This window comes from Carassius auratus, chromosome 43 (assembly GCF_003368295.1).
Source record: "Carassius auratus strain Wakin chromosome 43, ASM336829v1, whole genome shotgun sequence".
Lineage (NCBI taxonomy): Eukaryota > Metazoa > Chordata > Actinopteri > Cypriniformes > Cyprinidae > Carassius > Carassius auratus.
In genome coordinates, this window is record NC_039285.1 from 384,999 (window position 1) to 399,088 (window position 14,090).

Here is a 14,090-nt window from a genome sequence, read left to right on the forward strand (position 1 = left end):
CTGTACAGTGAGTGTGTGTGTGAGTGTGTGTGTGGAGTGTGAGTGTGTTTGGAGTGTGAGTGTGTGTGTGTGTGTGTGTGGAGTGTGAGTGTGTTTGGAGTGTGAGTGTGTGTGTGTGTGTGTGTGTGTGTGGAGTGTGAGTGTGTTTGGAGTGTGAGTGTGTGTGTGTGTGTGTGTGTGTGTGTGTGGAGTGTGAGTGTGTTTGGAGTGTGAGTGTATGTATGTGTGTGTGTGTTGGCATGTTTCCCTGTTCTCTCGTCACTGGTCAGTGATCTCGCGTTGTGGTCCGAGAGCAGCAGGTGTCTTCGTCCGGCTGCCTGGACATGCGTGTCTGCGTCTGACAGAGCGTGTGTGTGTGTGTGTGTGATTGAGACTGTGTTGTGTTCCTCAGACGTCTGAGACATGGCGTGTCTTCTGCGCTGTGTGACGTGCTGCTCTGTGCAGCGGCCGGGGAGACGATTCTTCCAGACCTTCCCTGTTCTGTACGATCAACAGGCTGTTAAAGGTGAGACGGGCTCCTCAGAACTATATCTCAGGTCATGTGAGGTCAAAGTAGTGTGAAAGAAGAGCAGAAGCTCTCAAAGAGTTTCTTATTTTCAGCTGAAAGTGTTGAGAGATGTATCACGTGTGAATGGAACTTTCTGTGGTGGAGATGAGCGAGGTCAGTTAAAGGTGAAATCCAGATGATCTTTTGCTCTCAATGTCCTCTCGAAGTGTCCTTATCATTGCATGTCACTTCCCTTTAGCTTATGCATGTGCGACTCCACTGGATCTCTGCCAATGAGCTTCTAATAGTGTCTGCTGCCTCGCTCTGATTGGATGTCATGATGCCAATTATGGAGAGAAATGTGTTAGTTGATCCGTCCGTGACGCTGAGCTGCCCTGAACGCCGCCCGTGTGTGTGTGAACTCAATGTTCCCACTGATGCATTATAAAATAGACATAAAACCTGGAAAAGACTGATTCATTGATTCATTCATTCAAAGATCAGTTGTTGGATGCACACACTATACTGAAAACTATGGAAGCTTATTTCCACCACAGAATAAAAATAAATAAAATAGTAATTGCAACGTTTTTTCTCATAATTCTGGCTTTTTTCCTCACAATTCTGATTTCATCACAGTTTTGAGTTTATATATTGCATTTCTGAGTTTATTGCGATTCTTAATGCACTTCTCAGGATTCTGAGTTCAGATTTAGCAATTTTGAAATCTTGAGTTCATAGCAATTTAGACTGAATGTGAGATGTAAACTCAGAATAACAAAAGAAAAAAGACAGAATTGGGAGAAAACGTTACATCTACATAAATAACGTGAGTGATATTTGACATCCAAAACTCTCACTGCTAGTTGTGGGTGATTTCCAACCAGTTGCTATGTGGTTGCCATGGTGTTGTTTTTAGGACATTAGGTGGTTGCTATGCAGTTGCTAGGATGTTCCAACTGTAGTTTTCCTCCTGTCCGTGTGTGTGTGTGTGTGTGTGTGTGTGTTAGGTGTGCGATATAAAGACGTGCTGGTGGGCGTTCCTAAGGAGATCTATCAGAATGAGCGGCGGGTGGCCGTGTCGCCCGCGGGTGTGGAGATGCTGGTCAAACAGGGCTTCAGGGTGCAGGTGGAGTCCAGCGCTGGACGTGAAGCTAAGTTCTCTGACGATCAGTACCGGGCCGCCGGAGCCCAGATCACTGACACCAAGGGAGCGTTTGGATCAGATCTGGTCCTGAAGGTGAGAATGTTTAAGCCAGCTTCAGGATGCTTTGAGACTATAAAGTGGTTTATATCCTTCAGCTGACACCTGAACGACATCTGCTCAGAGGCTCTGAACACAGTTACACCTGCTTTAATACTGATGTGATACAGTGGAGTTTATGGCAGTTCTGAGTTTAGATCTCATAATACTGAATTTAATTGCAATTCTGTTTAATCTCAAATCTGAGTTTATATCTCATAATTCTGAATTTAGTCGCAATTATGAGTTTAATCGCAATTATGAGTTTATACATTTACATTACATTATACATTATACGAACGATTCCAAAAAAGTTGGGACACTGTACAAATTTTGAGTAAAAAAGGAATGGAATAATTTACAAATCTCATAAACGTATATTTTATTCACAATAGAATATTGATAACATTAAATGTTGAAAGTGAGACATTTTGTAAGGTCATGCCAAATATTGCCTCATTTTGGATTTCATTAGAGCTACACATTCCAAAAAAGTTTGGACAGGTAACAATAATACACCAGAAAAGTTAAATGTACATATAAGGAACAGATGGAGGACCAATTTGCAATTTATTAGGTCAATTGAGAACATGATAGGGTTTAAAAAGAGCCTCTCAGAGTGACAGTGTGTCTCAGAAGTCAAGATGGGCAGAGGATCACCAATTCCCTCAATGCTGTGGTGTTTAAAGTTATCATCTACAGTGCATAATATCATCCAAAGATTCAGAGAATCAGGAACAATCTCTGTGTGTAAGAGTCAAGGCCAGAAAACCATACTGGTGCCCGTGATCTTCAGCCCTTAGGCAGCCCTGCATCACATACAGGAATAATACAATAGAAGTCAGTAAGTCAGTGCTGTGACTGATGTGTGCCGCAGGTTCGAGCGCCGGTGTTTAACGAGGGTTTACGGATGCATGAGGCTGACCTCCTGAAGCCCAGATCCACACTGGTGAGCTTCATCTACCCAGCGCAGAACCCCGAGCTGATGGACAGACTGAGCACACAGCAGTGTTCGGTGCTGGCCATGGACCAGGTGCCTCGGGTCACCATCGCACAGGGATACGACGCGCTCAGCTCCATGGCCAACATCGCCGGGTGAGACGGCCGGTCCCGCTCTGTGTGTGTGTGTGTGTGTGTGTGTCTGTGTGATGATGATAATCTCCTTCATTACGCTCTCGCCCGCAGGTATAAGGCCGTGGTTCTCGCTGCCAATCACTTCGGAAGGTTCTTCACTGGGCAGATCACAGCGGCGGGAAAAGTTCCTCCGGCGAAGGTAACTAAAAACTAACACGAAAGATGTAAATTTAAAAATAAAACCTAATTCAAAATATTAACAAAAAGCTCTAATAGTATCTCAGTGATGCTGAAATAATCTGTGTGTCTCAAATGATGCAGGGACGTTTGATTAGCTGGTGTTCCCAGGCTTCTTATGGGGGATGGAAAAACAGGCATCACAATGCAGCCTAATGTGATTATTAAAGTTCAGAAGGAAGGAAACTTTATTCTCTGTTATTTAACACATTTAATATATAGATTTTAATAGTATCAGTGCAATAAAAGAAGTTTATTGCTTTTCTTTAAATTAAATATTGGCAATATATATGATTTAATGCTACACACTCATTTCAGTACATTTAAATATTGAATTAAAAATGTATTATGATTATTTTAAACTTGCAGTTATCCTGCAGTTGAACATGTGTTTAAGTAAAACAATATGAGATCCATGATTTAATGTGATGTTTTATGGGTTCACACAGTATTCATTTATTTGGAGCACTAATTGTGCACGATGCATATTAAACCTAAAATGTGTTTTAATGTCAGTATTGATAAGGATTATATAATCTCTGAATGATATCGGTCTCTAAATGCAAGATATTTAAAATAGTAATACTAGCAATAGCACAATCAGATTTACTTCAGGATAACTTTAATTCGACTTCAGTGATACTTCCATACAATTAAACTGCATTAAGGACAAAATTTGCTGTTGCAGTTTAGCAGGCTTTAAGTTTACCAGTTTAGTATACTAAAAGTAGGGTATTTTGTATTATGTTGTGTGTGTGTGTGTGTGTGTGTGTGTGTAGGTGCTGGTCATCGGTGGCGGTGTCGCAGGTCTGGCTGCAGCAGGAGCTGCTAAATCAATGGGTGCCATAGTCAGAGGATTCGACACCAGGTGTGTGTGTGTGTGTGTGTGTGTGTGTGTGAGATGCTTCATCAGTCGGACCCTGAGGTCAAACTGACCGTCTGTGTGTCTCCTGTTAGACCGGCAGCACTGGAGCAGTTCAAGTCATTCGGAGCCGAGCCGCTGGAGATAAACATCGCAGAGTCGGGCGAAGGAATCGGAGGATACGCCAAAGAAATGTCTAAAGAGTTCCTGGAGGCCGAGATGAGTCTGTTTGCCAAACAGTGCAAGGATGTCGACATCGTCATCAGCACGGCTCTGATTCCCGGTGAACACTAACGATTCACACTGTTTCTGTCTAATTATTGATATTATTGGCACATTTGACAGGGTCTTAATCCACCCTTCCACAAATGAAGGCCTCAAAATATCTTAAATCGGTCATGACGTTACAAGACTTTCTTTTCTGATTTCAGATTCAAGCATTAAATATTTCATGAACTGCTAAAAACAAATCTCTTCCTCAGTATTTCTGTCTTGTTTTCCAGTTCACATCTAAACATCTTTAAACCAAGACACATTTACTGAAGATGCAGAATGAACACATGAAGTCTTGTTTTCTGAGAAACTGAACAAAATGAAATTAATTTATGCTTAAAACAAGAACAAGTATCTGTCAGTGGGTAATGAAAACTTGTTTCTCCTTTGAATTAATAGTCTATTAGCAGATATTCGTTTGTGTTTTAATCATAAAATCGCTTCATTCTATAAAACAAGACTTTTTCTGTTATTTTGCTAGTAAATGTGTCTTGATTTAAGAATCTTTAGACATTTGCCTGCAAAACAAGACAGAAACACTGAGAAAGAGCATCACTTTTTTTTGCAGTGTGATCTGAAGGTAAAATAAAAGTTATGTCCAGATTCTAGAGTTTGGGAGCAGAGAAAATAATATTAAATATTAAAAAGTATTGGTGATCTTTTGGAAGACATTTACATTCAGCGAACATTTTAACATATTGTGTTCCCTTCACTTTATTCCTTCAATGTTCTTTACGTGGTCTTAAAAAGTCTTAAATTGATTTTATAAAGCGGATAGTTCCTCTCCTTGACTCTGATTGGCTGAGACACGTTCAAAGCTGCTGTACATTACAAAGTAACAAAGTAACATTCACCTTTGTTTACATTTGTGTGTTGCTCGGCAACCAATTGATTCTGAGGAGCTACATTGTTTGGTGGAAGAATACTGTTTTTAATCATATCTTTACACTTTATTTGCTGTTTTATTTTGTGAAACCTTACCACGTATAGTGAATAACCGTTTTAATAAGCCCTGTGGAGCTGTGGTTTACAGTGCATTTATAGAAGCATATGTCATGCCTAACAATCCCCCTTAGCTGTTATAAGTTAACTGTAAACCACGACTTCACGGGGATTATTGCTTTATTCATAAAGCCTGGTTTGATCACAGTCGTGTGTGTGTGTGTGTGTGTGTGAGCAGGTAAGAGAGCTCCAGTGCTGATCAAGCGTGAGATGGTGGAGAGCATGCGTGACGGGTCGGTGGTGGTGGATCTGGCGGCGGAGGCCGGAGGAAACATAGAGACCACTAAACCTGGAGAGCTGTACGTCCATCAGGGCGTGACACACATCGGCTACACGGATCTGCCCAGCCGCATGCCCACGCAGGCCAGCACGCTCTACTCCAACAACATCATCAAGCTGCTGAAGGCCATCAGCCCCGACAAAGAGTTCTTCCACTTCGAGCCCTGCGATGAGTTTGATTACGGGACGCTGGATCACGTGATCAGAGGCACGATGGTGATGAAGGTGAGCGACCCAAATAAATCACTCCTGTGACGTGACACATGCACGAAACTATTATAGGATTTTAGTTCAAACGTAAATATTTTATTTTAATGTTTCCAGCAAGGTAAGAATCTCTTCCCCGCACCTCTACCGAAAACCACCCCCCCGCCGGCACCCACCAAAGTGAAGACCGTCGCCGAGCTGGAGGCTGAGAAACAGGCCGAGATCTCCCCGTTTAGAAAGACCATGACATCAGCAGGAGTCTACACAGCAGGTCAGAGAACAGACCAATGAACGAACGAACGAACAGCTGAATATGTGCATGACTCTCTCTCTCTCTCTCTCTGCTGTTGTGAAGGTCTCTCCACCGTGCTGGGTTTGGGTATCGCCTCTCCTAATGCTGCCTTCACTCAGATGGTGACGACCTTTGGCCTCGCTGGAATTGTGGGATATCACACGGTGTGGGGCGTGACTCCAGCTCTGCACTCTCCGCTGATGTCAGTGACCAACGCCATCTCAGGTGAGGCTCACACAGATACACCTGAACACATGAGTGTGTGTGTGTGTGCGCTGATGTGTGTGTGTGTGTGTGTGCAGGTCTGACGGCGGTGGGGGGGCTGGTGCTGATGGGTGGGGGTCTGACTCCCTCATCTCTTCCTGAATCTCTGGCGCTGCTCGCTGCGTTTGTGTCCTCCATCAACATCGCAGGTCAGAGAGGAATCAACCCATAACCGACACCACCAGCACAACACAACCAGCCACAAACCAGACACACAATATTCATAGCCTCCCTACTTTAATATTAACAGAGCTATAACTGTCATATATTATCAACAGAACCTGGGAGTGTCAAAACAGATCAAATGAGCCATGATTCATTTTGTGATTTTGCTGAAGATTCAAGAACTGTACTGTACTCTGACACTGGGCCGCACTGTGAACTGCACTAATAGATGATGAGAATAAAACACTGTGCTGAAGAGCATGGATCACACACAGCATTGATGTCTGATCTGCTGCATGTGCTCGTCAGGTGGGTTCCTGATCACACAGAGGATGCTGGACATGTTTAAGAGACCGACTGACCCTCCGGAGCACAACTACCTCTACTCTCTGCCCGGCCTGGCGTTTGTGGGCGGATACGGAGCGTCTGTGGCCGGAGGATACAGCATCGAGCAGGTGTGTGTGTGTGTGTAGATGATGTACCTGGGCTCGGGTCTGAATCTCTCTCTGTGTGTGTGTGTGTGTGTGTAGATGATGTACCTGGGCTCGGGTCTGTGTTGTGTCGGGGCTCTGGCTGGACTCTCGGCTCAGCGCACCAGTCGTCTGGGGAATGCGCTGGGAATGATCGGGGTGGCTGGAGGAATCGCTGCTACACTGGGCGCTCTGAAACCCTCACCTGAGCTCCTGTCACAGATGTCCCTCGCCATGGCAACAGGTGGAACTCTGGGTAAGAGCCGCTCATTCAGCACTGGACTTCATTGTTGATTCTCAGACTAAAGGCTCGTTCACGTGAACCTAAAAACGTCAACAGAAACATTCCAAAGTTCAAGATTGGTGGATTAAAACACAAACATTGAAGCGGAGTAGAAAACATGCATCCTTTTGTTTTGCATCCTGAAAAACTATACGGCTGATTTGCAAAAACATTGTGTTACCTAATTTGTGGATGCTGATTTGAAAAATATAATAAACATTAAAAAAAAAATTGTAAAAATTTTTCGCTTTTTTGACAAAATAAGACTAAAGATTTTTAAAATTATATATATTTCAACTTCCCTTCATTTTTAAAAATAACAAAAGCAGTCAAGTTTGTCAAGTCAAGTTTCAGTTTTAATGCCTAAAGGAAGTATTCAAATATCATTTAATGCACAATCTGCAAAGGAGTGGAAAACTATGTTTAAATACTCCACCCCCCCCACAAATATATATATATTCTGTGTCTGTTTGGATGCCGAGAAGCAACATTTCATTCAGCACATATTACGCAGTGCCGTTTTATTTGTTTTGTTTAGTAGGGGTCGACTGATTATCGGTGCCGATATTAATGGTTATCGGTGTCATTTTCAAAACTGTTTTACTGATTAAATAATTTAAAAGCATTTAAAGAAAGTTTTTGGTCCGAGCCCTCATTATTCTTACATTTGACATTAATTTTCATTTTTACAGCATATATATCAGTGCAAAATATCGATTATCATCTACTTGATCTGTAATAATCGGTCGATAATTTGGTCGACCTCTAATGTTGAGTTAATGAAATACGTGCTCACAGTCTAGTGTGTCCTAGTGTGCTTTATCACACTGATTGTGTGTGTGTGTGTGTGTGTGTGATATGTACATCCTCAGGTCTAACCATCGCCAAGCGCATCGAGATCTCAGATCTTCCTCAGCTGGTCGCTGCGTTCCACAGTCTGGTGGGTCTGGCAGCGGTTCTCACCTGCGTCGCTGAGTTCATGATCGAGCACCCGCACCTGGACACCCATCCGTCCGCCAGTGTGCTGAAGATCGTGGCGTATCTGGGCACCTACATCGGCGGAGTGACCTTCAGCGGCTCTCTGGTCGCCTACGGAAAGCTACAAGGTATTTTTGTTTCAATAAAACACTTTTTTTGTTATTCTCTTTAGTTCTGCTCTGCTTGTCTCAGTTGTTCATCATGTACTGCTGAACTCAGTTTGATGTGATGAGGATGAAGATGTTCTCACACACATCTGGACGCTCCTGTGTGTGTGTGTGTGTGTGTGTGTCCTCAGGTTTGTTGGACTCGTCTCCTCTGCTGCTGCCGGGCCGTCACATGCTGAACGCGGGTCTGATGGCGGCGTCGGTGGGTGGGATGGTGCCCTTCATGATGACTGACACTTACAACATGGGCATGGGCTGCTTGCTGGGGGTCTCCGGCCTCTCCACCGTCATGGTGAGCTGAGCCTCACACCAGAACACTCAATATATATATATATATATATATATATGAATATAAAAATAAATTAAACCCAAATAAAAATTCTGTCATTAATTTGTGTGTGTGTGTGTGTGTGTGCGTGCGTGCGTGCGCGTGCGTGTGTGTGTGTGTGTGTGCAGGGTGTGACGCTCACCGCAGCCATCGGAGGGGCTGATATGCCCGTGGTGATCACGGTGTTGAACAGTTACTCTGGATGGGCGTTGTGTGCCGAGGGATTCCTGCTGGACAACAACCTCATGACCATCGTGGGCGCTCTGATCGGCTCGTCCGGTGCTATCCTGTCCTACATCATGTGTGTGGTGAGTGAACGTGAGCACTAACATCAACCAGAGAAACACTTCCAGCTCTTCCACTGAGGCGTGCTCTTCTGCAGGCCATGAACCGCTCGCTGCCTAACGTCATTCTGGGAGGATACGGAACCACGTCCACCGCCGGCGGGAAACCCATGGAGATCACCGGCACACACACCGAGGTCAACGTGGAGCAGTCGATCGAGATGATCAAAGAGGCCAACAGCATCATCATAACACCTGGTGTGACACACACACACACACTCACACTCTCTCTCACACACTTACAGAAGCATGAGGTGACTAATGTAACTCATTAAATGAACTAGGTTCAATGCATATTTAAAGGGATAGTTTACACAAAAATGAAGTCTGTCATCATTTACTCATCCTCAAGTTGTTAAAAATGCATTTTTGGTCCCCCTTTTTTATTTGAAGATAGTGGGGATCAGAAATGGTTTGAGGGTGAGTAAATGTTCGAATTCTCATTTTATGTGTGTACTGTCCCTTTAAGCTGCATCAGTGTGGTTAGCTTCATCAGCTCCTCCTTCAGAAGCAGAAACTGCACACAGTGATTCAGTGTAGCAAACACAGTGTAGCCATGGCAACCTCGAAACATGAAAGTCACAATTATAAACATATGGATCATTTTTTAATTATTCACAATTTATGTCTAATAAAATATTTTATAGCTTCGTAGAATTAATAGAACATATGTTTGTTATAAAAATACTCAGAGTTTTAATATTCTACGAATTTCCATGATTTTTTTCCAGATCTAGAAATATCCAGAAATCCAGGCCATTTGTTCTTCAAAGACAATAACAATGAATTAAAATAAGAAAGGTCTTGATTTGTAGCTGTTCTTATTTCTTAACTTATTCCAGTGCTTGTTTTGTCTTTATTTGAAATCATGTTCAGTCACCTCGGATGAGAATCTCTGGTTTAGACCAGATCTGATTTTGACACCTGGACAGCTTCTACATTTATCGGTTCTTCAGTGGAAGTGTGTTACTGTTAACATGGTTTCTGCTCTTCATTTGAACTGAAGGATGAGCTGAAATTATCTTTTGTGGTGGAGGACATTTATACAGCTGTTTCTCAGTCGTTTGAACACTAGAGGCCAGTGTTTGTCAAAGGATGTGTGTGTGTGTGTGTGTGTGTGTGTGTCAGTCTCTCTCTCACACACACACACACACACACACATCTGTCTTCCAGACACACCTGCAGAAACCCCAGACTAAGCTCCACAGACACAATCAACTAAAAACGAGTCCATCTGTTTAATCTGAGCCACATGGTTAAGAGCAGTTTATCAGAAATCTATAATGTTAATGTTTCTAATATCTTAATGTCTTACAGTCATAAAAGATATAAGCATCAACCAGATGAGTTTTGATATTAGAATAGATGGCTTTTGTGTAAATATATGTATGCAGGTAAAGCTGGATTTACGAATACTAGTTAATCTTCAGGTTTGTGCTGATATCCCACTCAATGAAACTGGCTTTGATTTGTAACATTCTGGTGTCGCCACAAACTAATTGTTATTAGCTGATGTGTATCACACGATGCATATCGGTTTACAAGTCTGTGTTGTGTTTTAATACATAATGTGCACACTTTGAGAAATGTGCCCGAGAGGATCCTGAAACACGGGTCACACATGTGTGCGTGTCTCGTCTCCACACGCGATCCTCCTGCAGGGAGACATCTGGAGTTCAGGAAACTCTGCAGTCTGAATGCAATCAAACGGATTTCCCAGAGAGTCGGCACACACTCGAACGATGACACAATTCTCCACGCTCCTCCAGATATTAACAGCAAACCCGGAGCAAATGTGGATCTGGAGACAGTGGGTTTGGGGGATTCCTCGCTGACCTCACAGCGCTTGATTCTCAGAAAACACACCGGATTAATAACCTACATCTGTGTGTGTGTGTGTGTTCTCTCCGCAGGCTGGGGTCTGTGTGCGGCCAAGGCTCAGTATCCCATCGCTGACATGGTGAAGATGTTGAGAGAGCAGGGCAAGAGCGTGAGGTCAGACGTGTGTCACACGCTCATGTTCAGATCAAATCTAATTAATTTCTGGATTCACACACTTCATGTTCAGCGTCTTGAGCACTTGGCAGCTCTGCAGCGTAACTCTGTAAAAAACAAGACGAAACACATCTGTGTCTAATAAGAAGCTCTGGTAAAAATGCAGTCCTTCTGTAAATAAAGAGGGAAAGTGTAAAACATTCTCCGAGTATTTACATCAGAGCGGCGCAGATGGAGAATACACAGCATGAAGGATAAACTCCCTCGAGTTCTGCTGTTGAAAAGCTCCACGCTGAATCATTCTGATGTAAACCTGATCAAATATTGATTATCATGCGTGTGTCCCTCAGGTTTGGGATTCACCCGGTGGCTGGACGCATGCCCGGTCAGCTCAATGTGCTCCTGGCCGAAGCTGGCGTCCCGTACGACGTGGTTCTAGAGATGGACGAGATCAACCAGGATTTCCCAGGTCAGGTTCAGCAGCATCCCAAAGACATGATTACTGTAACTGATGAAACATTGTTACTCTTGTTTTCCCCTTTCATTATGTTTACAGAGTGCTACATGCATTACACTTGTTATATCTACTTTGAATCTTTAGTTTCTATCTACACTAGTGTACAAACATTTAAAAGAACTCTGATTCAAACCAAGGATGCATTTATTTGATCAGAAATACAGTAAAAATTGTGAAATATTATTATAATGTAAAACATCTGTTTTCTGTGTGAATCTGTGTTAAAGTGTAATGTATTTCTGTGATGCTCCGCTGTATTTTCAGCATCATTCCTCCAGTCTTCAGTGTCACATGATCTTCAGAAATCATGAAAATATGATGATTTACTGCTCAAGAAACATTTCTGATTATTATCAGTGTTGAACACAGTTGTGCTGCTCAATATTTCTGTGGAAGCTGTCATGCATTTTATTTTTCAGGATTCACAGATGAACAGAAAGTTCAGAAGAACAGCATTTATTGGAAATAGAAATATTTTGTCACATTATAAATGTCATCACTGTTGATCAGTAAAAGTGTTAATTTCCTTTCAGACTCCAAAGTTTCGGGCGGTAGAGTATATGTGTTAAATAGCACATGCAAAGTCCATTTTCCATGAAATATAGCGCGAGTGGTTGAGGTGCAGTGTGAAAGGCGTCTCATATCTGTCCGACAGATGAGCCCATGATCCACAGACGGCTGTGAAGTTATTTGGCAGCGGTCGGGACACATGTGGACTCTGATCTTTGCAATAATTCACTTTGATTATGTAATTGTGCCTAGACATGCAACATATCCCAGCGACCAGCGACTGGCGTCTGTGCGCTCGGAGTCGGAGGGCAGCACGTGTTTTTGTTTAGCTGCCGCAGATAAGCATGTAGAGCGGAGGAACACGATCCCATCGCATGAGAGCGGCTAATAGACCTTCTGATTGTTCTCGCTGTGTTTGTGCAGAAACCGACCTGGCGCTCGTGATCGGAGCCAACGACACGGTCAACTCCGCCGCACAGGAAGATCCCAACTCCATCATCGCCGGGATGCCCGTGCTGGAAGTCTGGAAGTCCAAACAGGTGTGAGCTTGACTCTAATTATTACAGCTGTCAGGTGCACATTAATCGTGGTTGAGAAATCAGCCCCAAAAGACCATCTAAAGTCCTAAATCTGAAAAGCATTACAAAAATAAACATTTTGACTCAACATTGCGTAAATGATTTGGTATAAATGTTTTAATGAATATACTGAAATATGGAATTAAATTATAAATGAAATGACAGAAGGTGGCGTGAGTCATTGAATCATTCACTCATCTGATTCGTTCAGAAATGGAGCAAGTGACTCTCTTTATGAATGAATCATTGATTCACTTGATTTGTTTAGATTTATGAAACAAAGCTGATTTATTAAGTGAGGTAACAGCGAATCAGTCGTGACTGGAGTGTGTGTGTGTGTGTGTGTGTGTGCAGGTGATCGTGATGAAGCGTACTCTGGGTGTGGGATACGCAGCGGTGGACAATCCCATCTTCTACAAGCCCAACACTGCCATGCTGCTGGGAGACGCCAAGAAGACCTGCGACAGTTTACAGGCCAAAATCAGAGAGGCCTATTACTGACACACATGCACAACAACACGCTTCGTTAGTGCCTTAAACACAAGCAGCCAATCAGTGAATGCATGCGCCTTTGACTTGTAAATAAAAGTATTTCAATCTCTCAAATAAACCAGACGTGACTGAGGTTCTCAAGCCTCATCACACTTTCCCAGCAGCCAGTTTGACTTTGTTGATCACCAAAACCCACAATAATCTACAGTAAATTAAAAAAAAAACAAGACCATCAAAAAAGCAAGTGAAGAATTAATACTTTCATGTTTCCATTGATTGTTGCTTGGTTCTAGTATAGCATTTGTATTTGAGTTCATTTGTTTAGAGTCACTAGTCATTACATATAATTTATTACTTGATTTGTCTTGTTTTAACCCCAGTTTTACCAATCTCCAACCAATTTTGGCACTTTATGGGTATGTTTTCCAAACCTTGCTACACTTATGGAGTTTCTGCACAAAAATGACCATCCTTCAAAATCTCTGCTTATCAATTTCTCATTACGTTCTATCATCACCCAATACCAGATTCAGTTTTCAGTTTTCTATGAATCAGCACAGGTTTGTATTTCTGAGCTCTTCCATCCGTGATGATGTCGATCTTCTCCAGCAGCTGAAAACAGCCGACAGACGATGGAACAAACACACCGTTTGACCACAGAACTCTTCCAAATGCATATTTATTCTCCACAAGTCGTAAAAGGAGATGTTTATTCCCATGATAGCCATGTGTGACTAACACTAACCGAAAATCCTGCTCTCAGATCATTTTGTTTTTCTTGAACTTTGGGAAGATGAGTGTTTGAGGGGTACTCGGAGTGGTTTTGGGTTTATGGAGTGACTCGTGTTGTGGAACGTTTCTAACAGTGATGCTCACCACAGATCTCTTTTCACTCATAAATCCAAGAGTTTCTTCTCTGTATCCGCTTTATGTTTAGTGTGGGGACGACATGGTCATTTATAACCCTCCTGTCATCCACATCCAGCTTGTTATAAATACTGAGAAGTACAATGAATGTAGCAGCACTTTCAAATTTGAAAATA

At 42.7% G+C, this 14,090-nt stretch overlaps 1 protein-coding gene across 1 annotated transcript; it reads left to right on the plus strand.

Moving 5' to 3' along the window:
* The first annotated feature begins 279 nt into the window (after positions 1-279).
* LOC113061347 (NAD(P) transhydrogenase, mitochondrial-like) lies at positions 280-13,210 on the plus strand. Its single transcript, XM_026230390.1, has 20 exons — positions 280-505; positions 1,498-1,727; positions 2,608-2,825; positions 2,916-3,003; positions 3,821-3,909; positions 3,999-4,186; positions 5,357-5,682; positions 5,782-5,935; positions 6,020-6,181; positions 6,259-6,369; positions 6,695-6,840; positions 6,916-7,111; positions 8,011-8,244; positions 8,415-8,575; positions 8,740-8,919; positions 8,994-9,153; positions 10,869-10,950; positions 11,301-11,419; positions 12,401-12,516; positions 12,910-13,210. Exons 1-20 carry the CDS (start codon positions 403-405, stop codon positions 13,054-13,056), a joined length of 3,210 nt encoding a protein of 1,069 aa, XP_026086175.1. The 5' UTR covers positions 280-402; the 3' UTR covers positions 13,057-13,210.
* The last annotated feature ends 880 nt before the right edge of the window (positions 13,211-14,090 follow it).

Excerpts from the sequence above, each read along its gene's own strand:
- LOC113061347 (XM_026230390.1), top strand. The coding sequence starts at position 403 with ATGGCGTGTCTTCTGCGCTGTGTGACGTGCTGCTCTGTGCAGCGGCCG. Across the intron at positions 5,936-6,019 it reads AGCAGGAGTCTACACAGCAG|GTCTCTCCACCGTGCTGGGT; the intron begins GTCAGAGAACAG and ends GCTGTTGTGAAG. Across the intron at positions 7,112-8,010 it reads GGCAACAGGTGGAACTCTGG|GTCTAACCATCGCCAAGCGC; the intron begins GTAAGAGCCGCT and ends GTACATCCTCAG.